At 32.8% G+C, this 24,640-nt stretch overlaps 1 protein-coding gene across 1 annotated transcript; it reads left to right on the top strand.

Moving 5' to 3' along the window:
* Window positions 1-289: 289 nt before the first annotated feature.
* Window positions 290-23,373, top strand: LOC144970370 (coiled-coil domain-containing protein 138-like). The gene is made up of 14 exons (XM_078909934.1): window positions 290-335; window positions 6,697-6,738; window positions 7,138-7,347; window positions 8,634-8,707; window positions 9,514-9,645; window positions 11,013-11,132; window positions 11,752-11,829; window positions 12,666-12,803; window positions 15,032-15,190; window positions 15,985-16,104; window positions 16,729-16,921; window positions 18,905-19,029; window positions 19,417-19,607; window positions 20,260-23,373. Exons 2-14 carry the CDS (start codon window positions 6,705-6,707, stop codon window positions 20,399-20,401), a joined length of 1,716 nt encoding a protein of 571 aa, XP_078766060.1. The 5' UTR covers window positions 290-335; window positions 6,697-6,704; the 3' UTR covers window positions 20,402-23,373.
* The last annotated feature ends 1,267 nt before the right edge of the window (window positions 23,374-24,640 follow it).

Raw genomic sequence — 24,640 nt, 5'->3', positions numbered from 1 at the left:
AGAGTACTGTGAGTGCTGCCATAGATTTTATTTATATACCAATGCGTGCTGCTGATCGTAATTCGATGGATCCAATGTTAAGTATCATTGACTTTAGTTTGCCCATTTGTTAAAATTAAGTGTAATATTTACGAATTATATTGATATTCTGAAAAAAAGTATTATGAAAAGCTCCAACCCGTTATCCCAACCCACCCTTTATCGACCCCTGACCAAGAACTTTAATAATGCGAATATTAACCGAACTGAAAACAACACGAGTATTCTCTATAAAAAGTTTGCCAAACTGAAATATTTCCGAATCGAAATTTATCAGGTTGCTAATAACGCTGGTTGTAAGTTTCAAAAATTAAATTAATTAAATTGGTTTTGAAGTTGTTATTACAGTTTAAATAAACAAATTAATGAATAACATCATCATTTGTCACTGTAACAAATTTTATGCTTTTGTAAATCTGGTTATGCGATCACAATACTGATCGAAAGAGATTCTTGTTGTAATTCTACTTGTTTGAACTTGACACATTCTTCTTCATTATTGTCATCATTCATCTCCTCAATTCAGCCAAAGCAATTAAACTGGCCTTTTTTTTCTTTCAATATTTAATCCGATTTCTCTGTATCGAATTGTAAGATCTGTTAGTTACAATTAGTTTTCTGGTTGGTATTGTGATCTGGAAAACTGATCTTAGATGTTTTCAATTTGGCGGCGGCTATACTATAACTAGGCACTTTCACCGATACGATTTTCACTGCCGTCGTTGACGCCGCTATCGCCTCGAGAAGCTGTGACCGGGTTTTTACGGTCCCGCGGAGGGGGCCTACGGATATCTACGTATTTTTGTGTTTTTTGATAAATGAACGGGGTCGTATCAGGTATCATTGTTTTCTGGAGATCGCGCATTTTTCAACAGTCTTTGTTTCATCGAGATCCATTCATTGGTTCAGAAGATACAGCAGAGTGAAGAAAGGCAAGTTTTTACTGATTTACAATTTTTTTTGTTGAAAATATAATGTTTTCAAACTTTATTGCAGTTAAAGCTTAACATTTCAATGTGTTGTATTCCAAATTTCATCTCATTTCATCCACCGGCAATGTGTTTTTTAGAACCGTAAAGAAAGGCGGTCTGATACCACCAGACCTGAAGTCGAGCGGAAATCTATCGATAATAGGTTTTTTCTTCTTTGTGTCTATTAAGCTACTTTCGTTTTAAAATTTATCGTAATAGATGGGGATCTTGTTCATTTTAAATGAAACTTGGTCTCGTTTTTATTTATGATTATTATATTTTTCCACTATGTTAATTTAATTTGACTTATATTGAAGTGAAAACAATGTGTTTTTAGAATTTTAATTTTAGTTTAGAATGGGTCTTCGTCTACAACTTTTGTCTTTTTTTTTTCATCATCTCTTCCAACTTTCCAACATCATAATCGTCCATCATTATTATCACCATCTTCATATCATCACCACTTATTACTTTGTTATTAATAATTGTTAATTAATGACAATATAATAGTTCTGGCTCTTGTCTCAATTATTTTTTGTGGTTGTATTTTCCCCCTTCCCTCTCAGATTCAGCATTCCAATACAGCTTTTGAAAACTTCAACCTGACAAAGAAATCAAAATGGACCCTGTGTCTACCTTAATTGATGTATTAAAAACATTTCAGTATCTCCCTCCAGATCCTGATAATATTTGTCATGGATATATTATTTTCATTTCCTACTTGAAGAAAAAAAATCTGAATCAGGATCATTCTATTCAGATTCTTAAAGACACCAACTTGGCCTTGACCAATGAGAACAAACAGTTAGTAAAAGAAAATAAAAAAATTACATCTGATCTGAATCAACTGTTTTCCTTGAACAGAGATTTAAAAACAGAGCTGAAGGATTGCCATATTCAAATTGATTATTATATCGCTCTATTAGAAGAGACTTCAGCGCCATCTTGCTCTATCATCCAAAATAAAACTGGCAACAGTTACTCCTGCTCCATAAGAAAGGTCATATACAAATGTCTGTCAAATGAGGTACCAGCAGCTACCACTGGCACAGTTGTAAAATATGCAGTTCAGTGTCTCACTGGTTCTTCCTTATTGTCAGTCCCAAACATATCGACAGCTACCAGAATGGCACGTGAGATGGGAGTAATTGCTGACATTCAGTCTGCTGAAACAATTCTGTCATCTGATGCAATGACCTTATCATGGGATGCCACAACGGTTGATGGACAACACATCAATGAAATACATATTTCAACAAAGTCATCAATACTCACCCTTAATGCAGCTCAATTGCCTGGTGGATGTGCAGAGGATTATGTACATCATATTTCAGACACTTTGGACAACATTGGGATGGCTTATGCTTCTTACAAAGGTATCCCACATATTGATGTGTGTGATGCCATAAAAGGAAAAATTTTATGTACTTTAACAGATCGGGCTGCTGCCAATCATGCTGCCGTGGTGCTGCTGGAGGAGAAATTGAACAAAAGCTTGTTGGATCTCAAGTGCAACCTCCACCCTTTGGATGGCCTGGCAAATGGCGCCCGTTCAGCTCTTAGAAAGCTGGACAGTAAGAGAAATCTTCATGGGAAAACCCTTGGAGGAACAAGCTGTGCTGTAAGTGTTATTCAGGGGATTTACAAGATTCGATACAAGGAAAAGGGTGACCCTCTTGGTTTTAAAATTTTTCTTAAGTCGGAGGATTTAAAACCAGGAACGTTCTTGAGGTATGTTGGGAATCGTCTCCATGTTCTTTTTCATCTGGCTGGAACTATTTATCGTTATCGCCACCAATTGGTCACCTAACTGAGGACACAGTGCAGTGCAACAAGTCTTGCAAATTGCCTCGCCACCGATCTGTCGAATCCGAAAATTCTCAATGACCTGCAACTTTTGGGGATGGTGGGTAAATCGATCACAGCACCATGGATGGCTTTTTGCTACACTTCGTCCTCTGTTAGGAACCATGCAGGAATAGCTCATTCTTTGATCAACATCATTCCTAAGATTCAGACACTCGCCCATGCCCCGGATCAACTGTACTCCGCAACCGAGGATGTGTTCGGTCGACACTTTATGGAAGAAGACACAGTTCTTCAGTCTTTAAAAATAGTTGATAGAGATGAGGCTGATTTGTATTTGTCTACAGAATGTATTCTTCAGGATTTTGTGTCTATTCTGACACGACAACTGAAAGAGTACATGCCTGAGGGTGCAAATTCTGCAGCTGTCATGGCTGGAAGAGTTGACACCGCCCCAGCACACAACATATGGGCAGAGAGAACCCTGGGCATTCTTGACAAACAGATGAGGCGAGCCCCAAATGCTGCTCTAGATTATATCGATGCCAAAGTCAAGGTGAAGACCAACGGAACACTTGATTGGCTAGACAGCAAGTCCATTGAAGAGCAATCAAAAATCATCCTGTTTGCAAGGTGCCAGGGCATAAAGAATAAGTCCAGCTTTAATCTACGCCAGTCTGCATTGCAAATGGAGCTGGTGAAACGGCAGAGGGTAAAGCAACAAAAGAAGGACAGAGTGCGAAGAGCCAAAATTGCAAATGATGTCACCGGTGCGCTTCAGGACTCATCTGGATTGTCAAATACTATCTTCAGAAATGTAAAAGGGCCTCTTCTTGGATATTTAACTCAAATTTTCGATCAGCCGAAAGAGGTCATCGGATGCTATATTATTCACACCTGGAATGTTGAGGGAGAAGATATTCTTTACAATGGTCGAATTGTCAAATTGTCCAAGAAGAGGGATATTTTTACCATATCTTACTTGCGGGAGGAAGAGTCTGAGGACGAGTCTACAGAGTTCAGAGTAAAAGTTGTAGACATCATCACTGATATCGTGTTAGAGGATCTTTACTTCCTTTGACTCTGATATTGTCTTCTTGAAGAATTGTTTCTGCCTTGCTGTGGATCCAGGTATGTTAATTTGCTGTCATTTTAATTTGGTTTACCTTTTGTTTCCTCAGTGACCCCGAACTTTAAAAAAAATATCAGCCGATGATTTTGAAACAAAATATTTTTATAGACTTCGGTTACATGGTACAAAGGGAAATTAGCTTATTACCTTTTCATATTTCTGGATAGAGCTTGAAAAGACCTTTAAAATGATATATCATTTGTCAATATCTGTTAAATAGGACAGTTTTTATAGTCCGATTTGTAAATCGGGTTTTCGCATACGGTACAGCGCCATTGCTCAATCACACGTAATGTTACATAATCATTACATAACAATGTTGCGTGATTAATTTCTTGCATTATTTCCTTTGGTCTAGTACCTCTATTGATTATATTAGGTGAAACATGTAATAATATGCTCTTTTTTTAACATAGTTGCTCTCTAAAAGGGAGAAACCCTAAATTCATCAATTTTTCGGTCACAATTTTCAAGAATATTTTCTTATATAGCTATATAAGGAGAAATTGTCGATATAAAAATCCATAACTTTTGAACCAATTGAGCTACAGTGTTGTATCATATATCATTTTAAATGGTTTTTCAAGCTCTATCCAAATAACATGGTTTTATTTCCTTTAGTCCCCTTTGAAAAATTCATGAAAGTGCCTACTATAACTATATGGCTATTCGGGTTCGAGTCTGAATAGTCTCCCTTAGCTATTCGGACTCAAACTCCACTTCGCATGTGCAATCAACAAATTATTCTCATTTGGTACTATAGGTATGTGTGTGTGTGTGTGTGTTTTAGTAGTGTGTGTGTGTGTTGTGTGTCCGAATAGCCATGAGAGGCTATTCAGACTAGATCCAAGTCTGAATGGCCACTTCATTTCAATTTTCATAAATCTACACGCTCCTTCTCCTCCTTTCTATCTACTTCTCTCTCTCTCTCTCTCTCTCTCTCTCTCTCTCTCTCTCTCTCACCTCTCTACACACTTGCACAAATTATAGCCTATAAAAGAATTAAGGTCTTCTTTTGACATTATGATATGGTATGATATAAGTCCAGATTTATGTAGGCTTTTACAGCCTTTTATCTGCTCTTGTGCATTCGCGAACATATTTAATTCACGTCTCTCAAAACTGAGTATGCCACATAGTGGAAGGAGGTGTCTGAATTAAATTTCACAAATAGTATTTTTCTGTCGAGACGGCATTTGAATGTCTGCAATGAAGGGGCGTCGACAACTGTTGCAGGCAAGCGCTTCCATTTGTTGACTACCTGAACTGAGAAGAAGTTCTGCTTTCTATGTCCTCTGGTGGTGCTGGTGGAATCAAGATTGAGAAGGCTCATGTTTACAGAGTATAGATTATGCGTGTATTTGAACACTTCGATAAGGTCTCCTCTATCTCTCCTACACTGCTCGGTATTCGTATCTTTTTCAGTCTTTCTGTGTATTCTAGATCTTTGAATCCAGGAATAACCCTAGTTGCGCGTCTTAGAACACTTTCTATGAGGTCTTTGTCTTTCTACAGTCCATGCTACATTGCCAAATTCCAAATGGGGACATACAAGTGCAGTGAACAATTGTCTCATGTTATCTTTATCAAGAATATAATTGTAATGAAGAAGAAAAAGAGCATAAAACAATTCAGGTTATCAGACATTGTATCATACCTCTCTCAGGCACATCAGGCTTTCCTTTCAATCCAACACTGACAACTCACGTTTTATATAGGATTCTTTAAAATGATATTTATTTGGTTGCAAAATGTCGGTCAATTTTTAGTACAGCACCATCAAGCATAATGTAATTATATGATTTCTTTGGATGTAGAGCATAGATTTGATGCCGGAAACTGGTGCAAATCACTTTTCAAATATCCCCCCCCCCCCCCCATCCTTAGGTATTATTGGGTCATATTTTGCCACTGTTTATATTGAAGGTCCGCCATATTGTATGTAAGGCACTACTTGCAAGGTGAATCTCCTCCTTTTTTTTTTTTTTTGTTTCGTTCATTTTACTTTTCAGGGGACCCCTAAATGCATTGATCTTTAAAATAAACTTTTAACTTATGATATTTTGATCGGCTTAATGGAAAAAAACCTGTCAATCTAAGGCAGAAGGATATTATTCCGCCACAGCCATAAAAAAAAGTGCGACCAAAAATAAATAACAATTATACACAAAAATGTAAAAACTTTCACCCAAAAATAATTAAATTATTGTGTTCAGTGACCCAAAATACATACAAATACAGTTCACTCTGGATAATCGCAACACCTTGGGATCAGCGAAAATGCTGTGATTAACCGAAATTGAGGTTCCTGTCCATGGTTGCAACATTTTACTCATATATAAGGAATAGAAACAAATCTCGTTCCGAACCTGAGCAAATAAACAGATTAAGACAAAAATGAAAAAAAAATAATAATAAAACAAAAACTTTTTTCAAAAACAACAACACAAAAATAAACATTTAAAAAAATGTTTACAAAAATTAAAACCAAGACAATATGTGGTTGTCTAGTCTAATTTTCTTCCAAGTTGCATGGCATATGATCCAGTCCATAATTTTATGTTTTATTGTATTGTATTTAGAAAGTAACGGCTTTGAAAATGAATGATTTACATTCATTATCAGTATTAGATATTGATATTGAATTTAACTTCTCCAAGTTTCCATTTGGACCAAATAGATTTTCATAACAGTTTACATTTTACTGGCTCTCGGATTTTATAAATTTTTTTTTTTTTCCTTCCACAGCTAAAAGTATGGAGTTTCATGGTGGCAGTGACAGTGATTTAGGTTAGTAAAATGCAAATCTTATATATAATTATCTTTTCCAAGACTAAATTTTCGGATAATTTAAATTTGTATTTTATGAATGAAAGGCTTCTCATGCTACTATTTGAAAATATGAAATTCACATTTTTCAGTTTGTTCCTATTTTTAAAAAAACAACACTCTTTCATTCAGTTATAAAACATCAAAACACTTTATAAAGTTTTACCTCTCAGGAATGTAGGCTAAAATCCATGTTTAGCTGTTATGTAATAGTAATAGTAATAAATCATTATTGTCCACATAATGGAAAATCTTCAGTTGTTTACATTGTTTCAACAAATATAATAAACATTAATAGAATTGTGTGGATCTTTTTTTTTTTTAGATTTTAGATTTGTTTATTTTTTTTTTTTCATGCAGATGAGGTAGCTCTCACTCCCATTGGTGGCTCCCCTCATGGAAGCTTGAGAGGGCAGATTTTAGAATCAGATAGTCCTTCCGACTTTGTCAAAAAATTACCAGCTCGAAGGAGGTTTGAGCAGACAAAGAAAAAGATGCAACCTCAAAGACATTCTCATAAAACAAAAGGTGCCTCTTCGAAGGATGTGCTTTCTTCTCTCAAGAATGATGGTAATTGTCTAGTATCTATATTGTATAAATTAACTTCTAAATATTCAGTGTTCAACCCTGTGAAATAGAAATGTGGGTCAGTATGTTGTGCTCTGACAATGAATGAAGGATGATGTTCTATACTCTATTCTTAAGACTCGAACCTTTATTATTTAGGTTACAAGTGACAGCTTAACCATTGCACCAGAGGACTACATGTCCAATGGAAATCTTTAACCTTACTATTCTAATTTTTATCATTATATACAGGTGTTGATTTTTGTGATGACTGGACAAGAAAAAATGAAGCAAATAGAGCTGTTTTCGATTAATTGAAATGTTCACATTGACAATATAGGCAGAACAATGACCTAGAATTATTTTGGCAATAATGCTCATATTATAATCTCTTCACATTTTTTTCCTAAGTAAACAAACTTTGCAGAGTGTTGATTTATTAAAAGGGAAATGTAATACTTAGTTGAATAATAGCAGGCCGTATAATCAATGCATCCTCAGGTAATAGCAGGCTGAATATCGATTGTGACTGTAATATTCTATGAAATAATATAGCCCTATGGTTTTATGTCTGGCTGCAGTGTAATAAATCATAATAATCATCATTTGGCTAGTGGTATCTGGGCCAATGAGAATCTGTTATCCATACCGCAATAAATAATTAAATAAAAAGATAATTGAGCTTTATATACCGCAATATCCACTAAATGTGCTCAAAGCACTTTACAAGGGGTCCCTGGTCAACAGCATCATATAACATGTAGGACAGGACATGACGCTTGTTAGGTGATGTTACAATTTTTCAGACTAAGACAACGATGTTAACAGCCAGGTACTCATTTTACACCTGAGTACGATGAGAGAATGTGAGCAAAGAGCCTTTTCCAAGGACTGAACTATGTGCCGAGCGCGAGGCTCGAACCCAGGACCTTCCCGATCGGAAAGCGAGTGTCGTACAACTAGACCACATAGCCGCACATGATTCTTCTTGGTATTATTGGTATCATTGAAGAGGGAGATTAGCTAAGTAGATAGGGCATTGCTCCTACATCCATCCAGAGGTCCCGGATTAGAAACCTTTTATTTTGCTGACTTCCTTGTGTAAGAAATTTGGCCCCTATTACTCACTATGCATTGCTGCACTGCTGCTGATTGCCTGACTTATCTAGATCATTTCTGAGATAGACTCTAAAGTCAAATTTTATCTTGAGATGAATATATGAAATGTTATTAATTAATTTAATTTAATTTATTTTGTACAAAACTTATATTCTCTTAAATATTTACAGAAAGTGTTGAGCTCACAAGAGAAGATATGAAAGGAATTTATGCAGAACTACAGGCTATCAATGATAAATTACGGGTATGGAAATATGTATTTCACTGCTTTTTTAAAATACTTCAACTAAAATGTTTATAGAATGTTTTAGAGTGGTCATGAATGAAGTTTTTTTTGGGGTTTTTTCCAAGCTTTCATTAAAATTGCCATGAATTATTTCCATTTTGAATTGTTTTTTTTTTTGTTTTTTTTTTCAATTTTTAAAATGTATTTGTAAGTTGAAAGTTTCATAATGAAGGGGAATAACTTGGAAACAAAATTAAGAGTTGATTGCTTCTTGTGTTGCTATCTGCGTCCAGAGATTTTTTATAAAGGTTGATCGATATGAAGTCAAGATATTTGTGTGTGAGTGAAGTGGGAGGTGAAGTTGATGACGCAGTGATGTTGCTTTTGCTTCACAATTAAGGGGTATGGAGTAGGATTCCTCCGCCAATGCTATGTGGCCTTGAATACTTCACAAGCCACCTTGTCCTAGTTCACTTTGCATTTTTGTACTGTGGGTGATTCCAAGGTTATTCCTGTCTTTTAGAATAGGCCCTAAAGAAAAAATTATTGTTATTCTTCTTCTTCTTCTTCTTCTTCTTTTTATTATTATTATTATTATTATTATTATTATTATTATTATTATTATTATTATTATTATTATTATTATTATTGTTATTATTATTATTATTATTATTATTATTATTATTATTATTATTATTATTATTATTATTATTATTATTATTATTATTATTATTGTTATTATGTATTATTATTATTATTATTATTATAACAAACAGTTTTGCTTATGTTGATTCAAAGTTGTATTCTATATTGTTCATTTTCAGGAAGAAAATCGCATACTCCATGAAAGAGAAATAAGTTTGAAAGACAGAGAAAGAATGCTGTCTATTTCTCAAGAGAGCTTGCAGACAGTTACCGATCACCATGTCAAAGTAAAAATGGTTGCAATCGAGCAGGTTAATTTCATTTTTGTCTCTACATTTTGGGTATTTTTTTTTTTTTAAGTTCAATGTGATTTTAGACATTTTAAAAAATCTATTAATATGATTAGTCATTGCCATGCATTCCTGAAATATATTCAATGTTTTTTAAAATTTTGACTATCATATCTTTCTTGAAATGAATATGTACTTTCTTTTTGTATTGAAGAATAGTATATATAGGAGATCTTTCCTTTTATTTATTTTTGTTAACGAATGCGAGGAAGAAGATTTATTTTTGTTACACTTTTAATTAAGTTTTTCTAACGTTGAAATTTTAGAACCATCTCCTTCAAAGTAATTGATCCATTGCACAAAAGTGCAATTTTCAAGTTCAAGTTCCAAAGCTACTAAAGGTTAAGGAGCATGTGTGAAGAACTCTTATGACGTATGTGTAATGAGCAATCTTATCCAATTAAATACTGCTGTGATTGCATCTTCATAATTTAGGATAACTATGTTGGATTGTGACAAAGGTCAGGTTATGATTTACGAAGGACTTATTATTCACTCTTCTTATTTTGCTTTCACTAACTTGGTTACATTTTCCTTAGTTCTCAGACTTTAATAGGTTTTTAAAGAATAATTCCATAGCTTTTTTTTTTAACTTTGAGAATGAATGCTTGTTTACCGTATAGTCGTTGTTATCTTTTTATATCTCCATCATTTGAAATCAAAATCAAAGTTCGCTTAAGCATATCTAAATTTTAGCCATTGTTGCAAAGATGCTTGATATTTGGTTACAGTACATATCAAAGACAACTCTGGCAATTTTTATCTTTCCATGTCCTTAGCAGAAACTTATTTCACAAATTTTAGGCAGTTAAGCGTTAATTTTGTTTTGAAGTAGGAAGTGTTGGATATCTGTTTATAAAAATAAAACGTAAATAAAAAATATGGACAATATCCCATCTCTCCCATTAAAAAACCCCCAAACAAACAGACAATAAACTTGAGCTTTTATATAGCGCAATATCCACTAAATGTGCTCAAAGCACTTTTCAAAGGGTGCTGACTAACAGCAACATGTAGAACAAGACAGGACGCCTGTTTTTCTGACATAGACAAGACTGTTTAGATTAGACAAATGCAGACATACGAAATAGGGGTCAGAAAAAAATAAAATCTACTGCAAGGGAATGATATCATTTCCTTTGTTTTTCCATTTTAGTTTAGGTTCAAACGTTCTTTGTTTGTTTGTTTGATTTTCTTTTCTTTTTCTTTATTTAAAAAAAAATGTTTTTTTTATTTTACAGTTTTTTGTTGTGACCTCTGTTGTAAGATTAGATAAATGCAGATAAACGAAATGAATTTGACTATTGGCTTTTTTTTTCAATTTTCAGAAATACAGATCAGAATTAGACACCATGGAACAGGCATTGAAAGAGAAAACCAAAGAAAACAAACGATTAAAAGATAATTTTGAAGCAATCAAGCAAGCAAATGATGTTTTGAAAAAGGAAGTTAGTACTTTTCTGTCTATATTAAAAATGTTATTACTTCATCTCAACATTGTAAACACTTTCATAAAAGATTAAAATGAGTATTATAAATTTATATTTTACTATCTACCCGTGACAGCTTTTCTGAATTGAAATATAGGAGCCAAATAATAAGCTTTTTATTTATTATTATTTTTTTAAAAATTTGTTATTGTACTTTCAAATATTTGGTTTTAATTGTTGACCAAGTATGTTATTACTTAATGTTTGTGTGTGTATGTCTGCGTGTGTGTGCGTATGTTTATGTGTTTGTTTAATGATTGAATGAGATAAAGAGAAGAGGGGGGAAGGTGTTATTCTGTTAGATACAATATGTTTGTATTTTTTTATGGGTTTGAGTGCCGTCCTATTTAGAAAATAATCATTTTTTTTGGTCAATGATGATGACTTCAGCACCCATTGTGAAGTTCAATGAATTGATCATTGTAGGTTAGTCTTATCCAAACTTAAAGTATAGGAGTTAAAGTTTTTTTGTAAAGAGGTAGCTTTTTGACTAGACTTTAGATCATTCATCTTTACGATTTTTATGAACCTTGCTACACTCTTGAACCTTAGAAGATTTATATTTTTTCTTTTTCAGATGGAGGTTCTTAAAAGTCAGAATGCCAAGCTCACAAAATCATCCACCAGTTTGCAAGCCAGACTTGCTAATTTACAGGTTTCAAAAACATTGTCAACTATATTAATGATAATAATAATAATAATAATAATAATAATAATAATAATAATAATAATAATAATAATAATAATAATAATAATAATAATAATAATAATAATAATAATAATAATAATATCTTTATTGTCCATGAAGGTAACTTTTCATTTGGTTACAGCATATACATAATTATAGGCAAACACATAAATGAGACAAACAGTGCAACAAAAACCAAAAAACCACACACACACACACACACACACACACACACACACACACACACACACACACACACACACAAACACACACTCACAGACTCAAGCTTAATAGGCTTCGTGTAACCTATCTAAAAGGCATATCATCATGATTACCAACATTAATATCTATATATCTATATATATATATATATATAATATATATATATATATATATATATATATATATATATATATATATAGAAGAGAATGAGAGAGAGAGAGAGAGAGAGAGAGAGAGAGAGAGAGAGAGATAGATAGATAGATAGATAGATTTTAAAAAAAAATCAATTTTCCATAATCAGGCAATGTCTAATAACAGATAAGATATTATATACATTACCTCTCTTAAATCATCAGTATCGTTATTCCCATCATAATCACCATCAAAATGGTTCTCATTACCTTCGTTATCACCATCATCATCATCCGCTTCATTTTCATATCAACGTCTCATTTTTACATTCATACCTGTCATCATTTGTGTTATAATTAGCATCATGTGTTTTATTTCTTTATTCTCATTTGATGTTCCCATCGTGAGTCATTTAACACTTATTTCTTATTCCATTTTATCCTCTACAGAGAAAAGTTGAATATGATCAGAAATTAAAAGATTCGGATCTAATTAAAATGCAAATAAGTGCAGTTGCAGAGAAAACTTTCAAGCCGTTAAAACAGAGCGAAGATAAAGAGTCAAAAGAAGTTACAAAAACTGTAAAGGTTTGTGGAAATTTAAGTTTTGATAATTAAGTAAAATTGAAAGCATTGTTCATAAATATAAATTTGACCCACATTTTAAAATGGCATTAAGTTAACATTATTTAGTTTTTTTAAATTGAATTAATGGTAACAAATGTAACACTTTGATTAAGTTTGTATGTTTCGTTAGAGAAAATGAATGGAATTTCTTAACTTGACAGAATCCAAATTTTCATTTTTCTGATCATTTTTATGTTAAATTTATTTTTGAGCATCTGATTCATCTCAGCATAACACCAGATTGATGTGGTGAGGAAGATCAACAAGTATGATTTTTACAGTAATGGGATACATCTTAAGAGTAAAGTATAGCAAGGCAATAATTTTTTCGTAAATCTCCTTTTTCTCTTTTAGCTCTTCATTGAAGAGAATTTTCAGTATATCGTGAATTATTTACTTGTGTGTAAAAGAAAGTAAGCTCTACAGTCAAATGTTTAAAAAGTATAATGTAAAAAAGATTATAGATATACAATCTACCCTTCTCTACCACTTGGCATATATTATTTTTCTTAACTTTAGTGAGTGAGACTTCTAAACAAACATTGAAGGTGAAATTGGTGGTCTTTTTATTTCTCAAATGGGTTTGCCCGTCATAATTACCTCTGCATTTTTATAGATGTAAAGGATAAGATTGAGGGCAGAGAGTTTTTGTCAGTTTCAATAATCCATAAATAAGAATATATCAAAATCATTTTTATCAAAACTATTTATTTTTATTAAAATCAAAATGTTAATATTCATTTCATCTAGCCATTCCTGACAAATTAAAAAAAATCATCATACTGAAAAAAGAAATCCCCCCAAAAAACTGATTCCCATTTATCGTTTATACTGCCAACTGTGAATTTTCTTTAATAAAGGTATTTGCATGTTTTTGACTTGGTAATCTCATCCAAGACTTATTTTTGTCACTACTCAATGGTCGTTTTCATTATTGGGAAGAAACCTGTGACTCTTTTCCAAGGCAATGTGTAATCTTTTCACTCAATGGGTAGAAACTGAATAATGATCAACAACTGTAGCATTCATGGATGAAAGATGCAAAGAACACAGCAAGTTATTGTCGAAGGTTCATCATCATCGTCCTGCCAGGTTGACTCAGGAATACCACAAGGGACAGTTCTAGGTCCGATACTCTTCCTCTGTCACATAAATGACCTTTCCCAAGCTGTAGCATTTCAAACAAGACACTTTGCAGATGACGCTTCTCTACAGACACACCAAATCACCATCAGACCAAATACAACTGCAAGCAGACTTACAAAATCTCAATCAACGGGCAGACACCTGGGGCATCCATTTCACGGACACAAAATGTTATAGGATGGAAATATCCCACTGCAAAACACCACTTAGATCCGACTACACATATACAATCACACAATGTCACAAATTAAAGAAAATCCATATTTAGGCATCATTATACCAGAAAACCTGAAATGGCAAGCACTTATCAACAAAATAATAAATAAAGCAAATTCAGCACTAGGGTTCATCAAAAGGGACATCAAACATTGCCATGCTAACCTAAAAGAAACCGCCTACTTGGAAAAACAATCTTAGACTATTCTATTGGAACCACACCTACAATTGGATATAAAAGTAATTGAAGCTGTCCAGTGCGCACTGCAAGATTTGTCTTCAATTACTACAGCCCCCATAGCAGCATAACATACATGATCACACAGCTTGGATGGACTCCCTTATAATTATAAGACAGACCAACGACTGACTCTTATGTTCAAAATTACAAACGGCCATCTCACCAGAACAACTAGACACAAAGAACAAAATCCACGCATTCAAAGAAAAACCCACTCAAAAACACTAAAACAAACTCCAACATCTTCAAATATTCATTTGCACCCCGCTATATCAAAGACTGGAATGCTCTTCCTGAATCATGTGTGAACACAACAGATTTAGAAACGTTCAAGCGAAAATTATCAAAATTCTTCATTCTCAACACCAACAATGGTTGTAATATTCAACAATTCTCTCTGCCCTCGAATACAGATACTCAGAATTGAGTCCACATCGAGTAACATTCAGAATTCATATTCAGATTCAGAAGACAACCTTTTTTTCTCATTTCTAGAATCCATGCCAAACCTTCATTATGATAATTTCCATTCAGGATCAATAAAGTATATCTTATCTTATCTTATTGGTATTTATATTGATTTCAGGTTTCAAAAGAGTCAACCATCCAGGTGTACACTGGTGCCCTATCTGTCCTCCTCGATTGGGTGTGCGAAGCTCATTTGCGACAGACTGTATCTGAACTACCAACTAAGCCATCTGAGTCATTCTCATCACCTGGATTTATTAATGATAGAGCAGTGAAGGTAAGAACAAGCAGTGTTTAAATAAACAAATAAGCATCAGTAACACACTTTATAGTCACCTGGAACAACTACAAAAGACGTCTAACTTCCACGTCATGGCACAAGACCGAAGGGCTAGAGCTCAGGTGGTCGCTGATTCGGATAATAGATAAACAATGAATTATACAACAATTCCTTAAAATTTTCTTTTCATTTTTATTGACATTGTATTAAATTATAATATTAACTTTTTAACATTCTTCAGGCAGTTTTATTTGTATTTAATAATTGTCACTTATGTTGATATTTTATACAATTAACCTTTGCTTTAAATTGTGTCATTTAGGTCTTATTTTAATGATAATGATAATGATTATATTTAAAAAGTAATAATAATAATAATAATAATAATAATAGTAATAATAATAAATAAATTTAAAAAAAAAATAATAATAATAATTAAAAAAAAAAAATAAAAATAAAAATAATAGTAATAGTAATAATAATAATACCAATAATAATAATAATAATAATAATAATAATAATAATAATAATAATAATAATAATAATAATAATAATAATAATAATAATAATAATATAATATAATAATAATAATAATAATAATAATAATAATAATAATAATAATAATAATAATAATAATAATAATAATAATAGTAATGATCATGATCATATCATCCATAACAACAATGATAACCTAATGAAATTGTTGGGTTTTAAAAATTTGTTCTATATGTATTTTTTTTCAATTAATTATTATATATTTTGTATTTTTCGTCGGCACATCATTTTCACAGATCCTTCCAACCCTCGTCGATATCCTTCGAGACAATGCATCCAATGTTCGTTGTTGTCTCCCTTGTCTACAATTTATTTACTGGTCCTTGCTTCATTTTGATCAAATGCAGAATCAAACAGTAAGTTAGATCATCTTTTAAAATAATATAGGTTTATTTCAAATTAGCTATTGGCACCGAAAATATGTTGAATTATTTTGAAAATTGTTCTGCCTTAATTATTATCAATAGGTGTGAGACACTTCTATGTAGATTGATGTATAGGTGTTGATATGAATTTGAAAAGTAAAAAAGCATTTTGCTTATCGTCTAGAAACCCACGGGTATGCAACAGTTAGGGATTTAAACATGTCTTTGCTAAAAGCTAGTGGATTTGGAAAATTCCATCACTCAATGATTTTTCTTCCTCTGTTCTTTCCAGATCTAATATCCACACAAATATAATTTAAAACTCAGGCTGGGATTGCATTGCTTAAAGACTCTGTTCGGGGTGTAAAGGCTGAATCATTCTATGAAACACAATCCAAAACTACTCATTACTATGCAATGCTGCATACACTTTCAATACTTAAGCTGCAATAGTGTTGGGTTGAATTTGACCTGGATTTACAACAAACTGACTCTATGCTTTGCATTTTTGAAAGAGAGTTTAAAAAAAAAAATCATATATATGTTGCTTTTAATACATTTCCTTGTTTCCAAAAAAAAAAAAGCTTTTATTTTTTATCAATTTTACATTTTTAGAATATCATCATGTCTACAACTACAAGACGGCTTGGTGAGGAAATCTTTTACCCTAAAGGTTCAAAAGCTACTGAAGTTGATAAACTGATTGGTCCTGTTAGTGACAAGGGGAAAGATGGACTGTTTTTACGCAGTGGAAACGACCATATTCGATTTTTGTCAGCTCTCATTGTTTTAAAAACACTTTCAAGAGGTGATTTTATTAATCTTTCTTTCAGATTTCTTATTACTATGCTGTGTCATTTATCTTACCGTAACCATACGTATCAGTGTGAGGGTTGGACGTTTTTCCAACTGTGCAGCTTGATGTTCTCCAGGAGTTCCATACTGAACCATTCTTATCCGCTTATATTGTTCTCCACCAGGTTGTTTTAGGGCAGCCATGCTTTCTCCTTCCCTCCTCCAAGGACACAGCACAGTCACCTTCCTTTCCGTTTCTCAGACCATATGTGTCATTTAAATAGGGTGTAATTTTGAAGTCGTCATTAATGGTAGATTAAATGATGATCCTCATCATGTAGCAGTTGCTTGCTTTTTAATATTGATATAGTGTATGTAGACCTGTAAATTCTCAGTCAATTAACTGAAATCAGTCAATTTGTCAAATTCAAATATTAAAAAAAGGAAAGAAAGAAAGAAGTGAAGAAAGAAAGAATTCACAAATCATAGTCGCATGACCGTAAAGTAATTAGGAGTGTTCCATAACGCTACGCATATCTCATGGGAGCCGTTCATATTAACGATGGATTTATTGCCAAGGCTAAGCGGCGCTTTTTAGAATCGGCGTGACTGAACACATCCCAGTGTAGTTTCACACAGCCTTCGTTAAATTATTTTTTCACTTTCCAACCTGTCGTGATCCCAACGGTAGCCAATTTTAACTGAGCCGCCGAGCGATAAATTTCACTGTTTCATCTAAGCCAAAATTGACCACATTTACAAGCTGGGCTTTAAAAGTATAAAAAAAAGTAAAATGCGAATGCCGGAAGTAACATCTGATAATGGGAGACACCTTTAAATCGAACGTTAGATTAGGATAGATTGCTACAAGCACATTCCGGTTGCCTCACGTTGTAAACAAACTGGTTGACCGTTTCTTCACTGATTGGGTACCTAATTATAAGGAACAATGGTAAGTAGCCTAATTAATTCCAGTGCAAATCAGGACGTTTTCTGCCATTGTTTTGCTCAAGCCCAAGTGAGCTTGCTGTTTTGTGGCGATTTACCTTCCCTTCCCTTCATTTCGATTCTTTGAAATTTTCCGCTACGCCTGCCAAAGTTTCTTCTTGATAATTCACTTCTACTTCTACTTCTACTTAATAATTCAGTGTATTTGCCAGAAGTCATATTTATTTAAGTTTTTTTTCTGTCATTAACTGATTGAAAATCAAGTTTGCTCATTGCTACATTATTCTAATTATGTTCTCACAATGGCTGAGCTGTTCGTGGATCGCAATTCAGACTTGTCAAGCATCGATAAAGATGTGAGGAATAAATTCAATTGGTCATGGCTAGAAGTTAAAGATGATAATGGTGATTATTTTTCTATGTCAGAAAAATTCCAGAGGCAGGAATATGACTTTGATGAAATGAAGTCATCTTTACCTATATTCTATATGAATGACATGCTTATTCTTATTATTTAGCATTCCTTCTACATCAAATTATGGCAGTCATACTTCCAGTAAGAAATAACACCCAATATTTAAATGTATTGTATTTATCACTCTCCTCTCCAATGATGCCCAATTAAAAAATAAATAAATCAAATCTTCAGTTTGTCGAAGAGTTTCAGTCAATTTTTATAGAGCTCATTTACAGGTCTATGTATGGTGATGCCCTATTTCTAATTTTTCTTCTTTTTCTTTTTCATTCTCCTCCTCCCATTCTTCCTCCTGTTCCTACTCCTCTTCATTTCTTCTTCTTCTTCTTCTTCTTCTTCTTCTTCTTCTTCTTCTTCTTCTTCTTCTTCTTCTTCTTCTCTTTGAGTCATCTATCATAAATTGACTGACTCAGTAAACTGATTGGTACTGTCGATGATCATTAAAAAGATAAAAAAATAAAATGAACTACAGTGTTGTTTTGGTTGTATTGTGTGATGCATTTTTATATGTTCCTTGTTCTTTGTTTTGCTTGACAATATATTTTTTTTCAATTTTTCACTTGGCTTCCACAGCGGATGTTCTTGCCCATGCTTTTGATGTGCTGAAAACAGATTTAAAGAGTGACCAAGTCAAGGAACTTTTTATATTTTACCAAGCAACTGGCGTCTTCACGTTTTATATGAAACCAATTAATAAGGTGAGATACACTTTTACGTTGAAATTAATTCCTTACTGTTCTTACAAATATCCATTAAAAAAACTTGTTTATCTATTTCCTTTTTTTTTTTAAATCAACCCTTTTTTCCCCCCAAAACATACTACAGTATAGTACTAAAGTTTTATGTAGTCTAAAAGTGTCAGATATATTTAGTGAATTTTAAACATTTAAAACATGCTTTTATATTCTTTTAAATCATTTCTGGCATTCTAGCTTAACAATGTGATTTTAACAAATACATATATTGCTTAACTTTTTAAAATATTTGTAGACGCTTTCTAACGAGCATAAGAGTATTGGGTATTAAAAAAGCAAAAAGATAACATGAGTGAAATGATATAGCTTTCTTTTTCCATGTAATTTTAGACATTCGTCCCATCGGCTGTTGACATCATGCTTCAGATGTCCGGTGAATCAGCCTTCCAAAGACCTTTCCTCGAGAGTTGCAGCAATGAGTCGTGGTTCAGAACAGCTGCTATGTTGATAAGGACACCCCTTCCGGACGTCAAAATACTAGAGAGACTCAGCATTATTTTACAGAAATTAACTAAAATCAAGTAAGTCAGTCAGTGAAGCTCATGATGTTATGACGATTAATAAAAGCTTGTCAACAGGAGGATAGGGTAGTCAGCAAATGGGTTGTTTCATTATAATGTTATGTATTTTTTAATAAATTAATTTAATTCAGGATTATTAAGGTTTAATGCCAAAATTAATGGAAATAAAAAGAAAGAAAGAAATAACTGAATATCGGTTTTGAAGTGCAGAAAGAAAAATAAATAAATGAGTAGATAAATAAATTAATATAAATGATAATATATAAATAAACTTATAAACATAGATTCATAACTATATAAAAATGTAGTCAAGTAAATGAAGAAATAAATAAATATTCAATATGTAAACATGCAAAAAGAAAATAAAATCAAAATGTCAGCTTGCCCAGACTGGGGTTTTAATCTCAGACCTTTATGCCATTTAAGATAGTTTACAGATAGATAATTGGAAAAAGCTGGAATCTTGTCTCATATCACGTCAATTCATAATTATAATTATTTGCTCAAAATATGGTATGTCAAAATATGGTTCAATTTTTTTTTTCAACTCATTTATTAAGTTTTCAATTCTGATTTTATTATTTATTATTTTTGAGTATAAATAAATAATATATATATATCCATTTCATGTTTGATTTTTCTGTATTACCAGAACCAACAAGCGGTATTTTGAGGTATACACTATTGTTGCTATCATTCAAGAGATGCTGCTGGATGGGGGAAATGACAACAGCTTTCTTACACTGAATCTAAAATCCATTTTGTTCAACTTGAACTTGGGGACTAAACCTTAATATCTAAGAAACATGATTGGAATATTTCAGACTCATAGTGTGAAAAAAAAATAACAACTGAGAACGTTTTGTTATAATTTTTACTTGCTGTGATATCCATTATAATAATAATTATCAATCATCATCATCATCATCATCATCGTCACCTTCGTCGTCGTCGTCGTCATCATTAACAGCAAGATAATTGACAGTAACAGTATGAGTTTGTTTCTTTATCCTCTGTGTTTGACACTACAACAAACTTTGTTTTTCAAATGTTCAGTGGCTAAATTATTGAAGATATGATAAATATATTTAATTTATTTTATCTCCCTGACGTTTTTGCATTACAATGATGCATGACCTGGAAGCCTCTTAGAGCTTCAAATGCCTCGGAGTCATAATCCGAACATAAAGAACTCTCCAAAATATCATTGCTGCTTATTCCATATTAAAGACAATTTGTGGTGTAAGAATTTCATATTAAGCTCAAAAATCATTCATACACTTCCTAGTCAAGTCCTTATTTGATAACAATTATAAATTATGAACAAATTTTGAAGGAAATGATGAAAGCGGTTAATAAGAAATACTGTTGTGAGCTATGTGTTACTCCACACGAAGACAATGTTGCCAAGTGAAGACTAGGTTTTAGAGTGCCTTGAGGTAAATTTTGATTGTCCAACTCTTATGAAGAGATCATCAGTTCTTCCCAAACCTGGTCTACTTCTGCAGGGAAGGTGTTAGAAGGATGATAAAAAAGGGAGAACAAACGAAATGCTATGATGATAATTTTAATGAATGGACAGTCCATCCAGTAACTCTCTTTTATGAAAAAGTCAAAGGCTGCATATTTGGAAGGAGTTTTAGGCAGGAAATTATTAATTTGGACCAATTATACGTATTTCTTCCTCTTGGTCTTCTTACTGCACTATTCCAATGTATCTGGCATTGAATCACTGATGGTGCCATAACAATCATGCTTAATTGACTGGTCTGTCCAAGGTGGTCTCCATGTTTCTATATTATTATCTTTTCCACTACAACCGCTCCTGTCCTGATTACTCCAATGTGACAAATATTTTATCTACTACCATTTTCGGTCATTTCTGCTTTTAAGACAAGAATTTGGTAATATCCTTCTATCTACGCAAGAGTTTTAACACTTTTCATGAAATGAATATTAGTAGCATTCTTTAATTAACCCTTAAAAGATGAGAAATACCATCTCTCAAATCATAATTTCTCTCATTGTTTGATCTGTTCATAACTGCGGTTTCCATGTACTTGTTTTCACTAAAAGAGCAATCGCGGTGATGTACCTCAGGCTTAAATGAAGCATGAGAAATGACTACCCTTTTGCTATTAATGGTAAATCATGTATCAAATGAGAGTAAAATCGAGTCCAGCCTGTAACTGTTCAAAAAGCCATGCAGCAAATTGAGTCAATTTCCAAATGACATCTGTATTGTGATATACATTTTTTTTGGTTCTGAAATTCTTTCTGAGAATAGACATATCTGACGTTATCTCTCTTTTCTTAATGAATTGGGCTCAGCCGGTGCGTTTAAAAAAATTTTATCACAAAAATCAAGTCATGTTGTGGAAAATTCTGGTCCCAAAGTTGTTTTCTTGGGTAAGGTACTTTACACATTAACCCACTCGACTCAGGTGTGAATGAATACTTGGAACTGGCCGTGACTGATAATGTAAGAGTGTTAGTATAAAAAGAATGCCAAGCAGGCGACTTGTACTGTAAAAATGGAAATATGGTTCTGTATGGCTTGCTGAGGAAATAAATGAAAAATTGTGAAGGGCATTGAGCATGCTAAATTTATGAAAATGCGCTATATTAATGTTATATTATTTTGAAAAGGAGACACATGCAAATCATTTTTCTATCATCAGACGCTCTATTAAACTATGTATACAATGTTTTTGATGTAAATGATGTTGTTGTTTGGTATTTTTTATTTCTGTTATAACCTGCCAGTTTAATTAGAAATGATTTAAAAACATGACAAATTGTTTTTATGTTACTAATTATGACTATTAGAGCCAAATATTTTGAATTTAATTTCAACAATACATCTTTTTACAAAATGTGTCCTTTTGCCTTATTTTCCTTTTATATTCTTGGGACTTTCAATTTTTGCGCATGAAACTACGGTTCTTTATTCCAACTGAAAAGGCCACAACTACTTCGTCAAAATTTAAATATTGATAAAAAGAATAATATTGTTATTGTGACTCAATTAATAAAGTGACTATAATATATATGCGCTCCAGCACGGTTTCCTCGAACACACGGTTTCCTTGAACACACAGTTTCCTCAAACTCATTTGAATGTCCAGAATTTTTTCCTTATTATTCTTTGTTGTCATTCCACTCCTTCCTTGAACTAATTTCGAACACAGTTTCCTTGAACTAATTTCACCCAGCCGACGTAATTACTTTAATTTTTTTAATGTGCCCGGTGATTTCGAACACTGATGACTTACTGTGACATTGACAGTTACTTAATTATGATACACAAGCAGACACTCACACACTCCATCGAAGTTTCTCATAAAAGGCACCTCTGTTTTGTCTTATCGCTTCGCCATTAGTTTCAATTCCAATGCCATGCGCCATGATCATGATTGACTACCATGGTATAAATGAATGCTGTGAGACAATAACCTCCCCCCAACTCACACACACATACACCAACCCCTTGTAACATAACAATGACGTAAATAATAATAAAGTTCTCTTTATTCATCCTCAAGCAGAAATATTTGTCTTGGGGTTTATTCCAACGTTTTTGCTTGTCCCCAGGAGTTCTAGGAAACCATGCTGGAGTGTATATATATAAATATATATATATATACACACACATAAATTGACTTTGTCTTACTGTAATTAACAACAGATTTTGTGGTGATTAACAAAGTACCTACTTAGTTTTGTACAAAAATATTTTTATGGAATTAAATGTTTATAAACACTGCGACACTCTGTTTCGTCTGTAATGGATTTAAAAAAAAAATCAAATCCTTTGAAATGAGTTCCATGTTTTTGTTAATTTAAAAAAATCACCGTGTCTTTAATAAGAAACATTACAATTAAGTTCCATGATAAGGTCGGGTCTTTCAACTCCCATTGTGGACTGTGGAGCTTACTCTTGCTGTATACCTATATTCGTTTTCCCTTTCACTGCTCTCTGTCTTTGTTATAGATTCATATTACTGTTTTTCCTGGTCATCGCAGGGATCCTTAGCAAAGAGGGAAGCAGGCAAATATATAAACATGTACCCTTTTTTTTTCCTGAGAGAGATGCTTTTCCCTCCTTTAAAACATCTCAATGCTATATCCATTATTCTTTGTAAGCATTTATGTGTATCCTTCAAAGTTCATAGTGCTTATGCCTGAATAGTCCAGTAGATTTAGAGTTTAGACTGGTGCCAAGCTAAATTTCTGATAAACTAGACCAAAATCTGTCCCTGACAAAATAATTTACAGCCGTTTTAAATTTAGCATATGTATAAGAATATTATATTCTTCTTTGTCTTTGTTAAAGGGAAATTATCAAGAAAAATATTATTTCTCTTTTTAAAAAAAAGACAAAGAAGAAAATAATATTCTTATACTTATGTCAAATTTAAAGCTCAGAACATTGCCTCTCAATTCAATTCTCATTTAAATTACCTATTTTACAGAAAACTTTTAGATGTTTGGACATTTAAAACACCATTATGCGGGTGGGTGAGATTTCCCCAGAGGGCGGGAGAATGTTGCACACCCTGGACTCCCATAGTGGGCAAGAGGTTACTTGCTGTGTCTTCTATCCACCGATATCTGTTTTCTGAGTTGCTTTCTGTCTCTGTTTTGAACTGGGATCACTTGGTTTTGTCATAACCCTTGCTAGAGTCTCTGGTTGAGAGGGAAACAGTCAAATGTGTAGTATAAATTTTAGGAGATGATGTTTTTAGTTTTTATTCCTTGTGAATCATCTCAGTTATGTACTGTTATGCTTTTTGATTGAATATATTATTGGTTTGTAAACATTTGAGCATATTCCTCTTAGTGGGTGGGATCATGTGCTTATGTCTGGATGAGACCTAGATGATCTCAAACTAGTGTATTGATAGCTTGCTCTTGGAATCGACTATTTGAACCATTCCCCTTTGTCTTAATTTTACTTTGTGCTTTTAATACATAATTGTAAATCTAGAAAGTTTTGACTATCCCATTTTCTTCCTTTTTACTGGCACTGA

The sequence above is a fragment of the Berghia stephanieae genome, chromosome 4 (genome assembly GCF_034508935.2).
Source record: "Berghia stephanieae isolate SIO BIC M18660-M18661 chromosome 4, UCSD_Bste_1.3, whole genome shotgun sequence".
Classification (NCBI taxonomy): Eukaryota; Metazoa; Mollusca; class Gastropoda; order Nudibranchia; family Aeolidiidae; genus Berghia; species Berghia stephanieae.
Note: the sequence above shows the minus strand (reverse complement) of the source record. Positions and strands in the feature narration are given on the sequence as shown.

What these genes read in the sequence shown, in the direction of transcription:
- LOC144970370 (XM_078909934.1), top strand. Translation starts at nt 6,705, where the DNA reads ATGGAGTTTCATGGTGGCAGTGACAGTGATTTAG. An exon ending in ATGATGTTTTGAAAAAGGAA is followed by an intron (nt 11,133 to 11,751) that starts GTTAGTACTTTT and finishes TTTCTTTTTCAG; the next exon opens with ATGGAGGTTCTTAAAAGTCA. An exon ending in ATATGAAACCAATTAATAAG is followed by an intron (nt 19,030 to 19,416) that starts GTGAGATACACT and finishes ATGTAATTTTAG; the next exon opens with ACATTCGTCCCATCGGCTGT.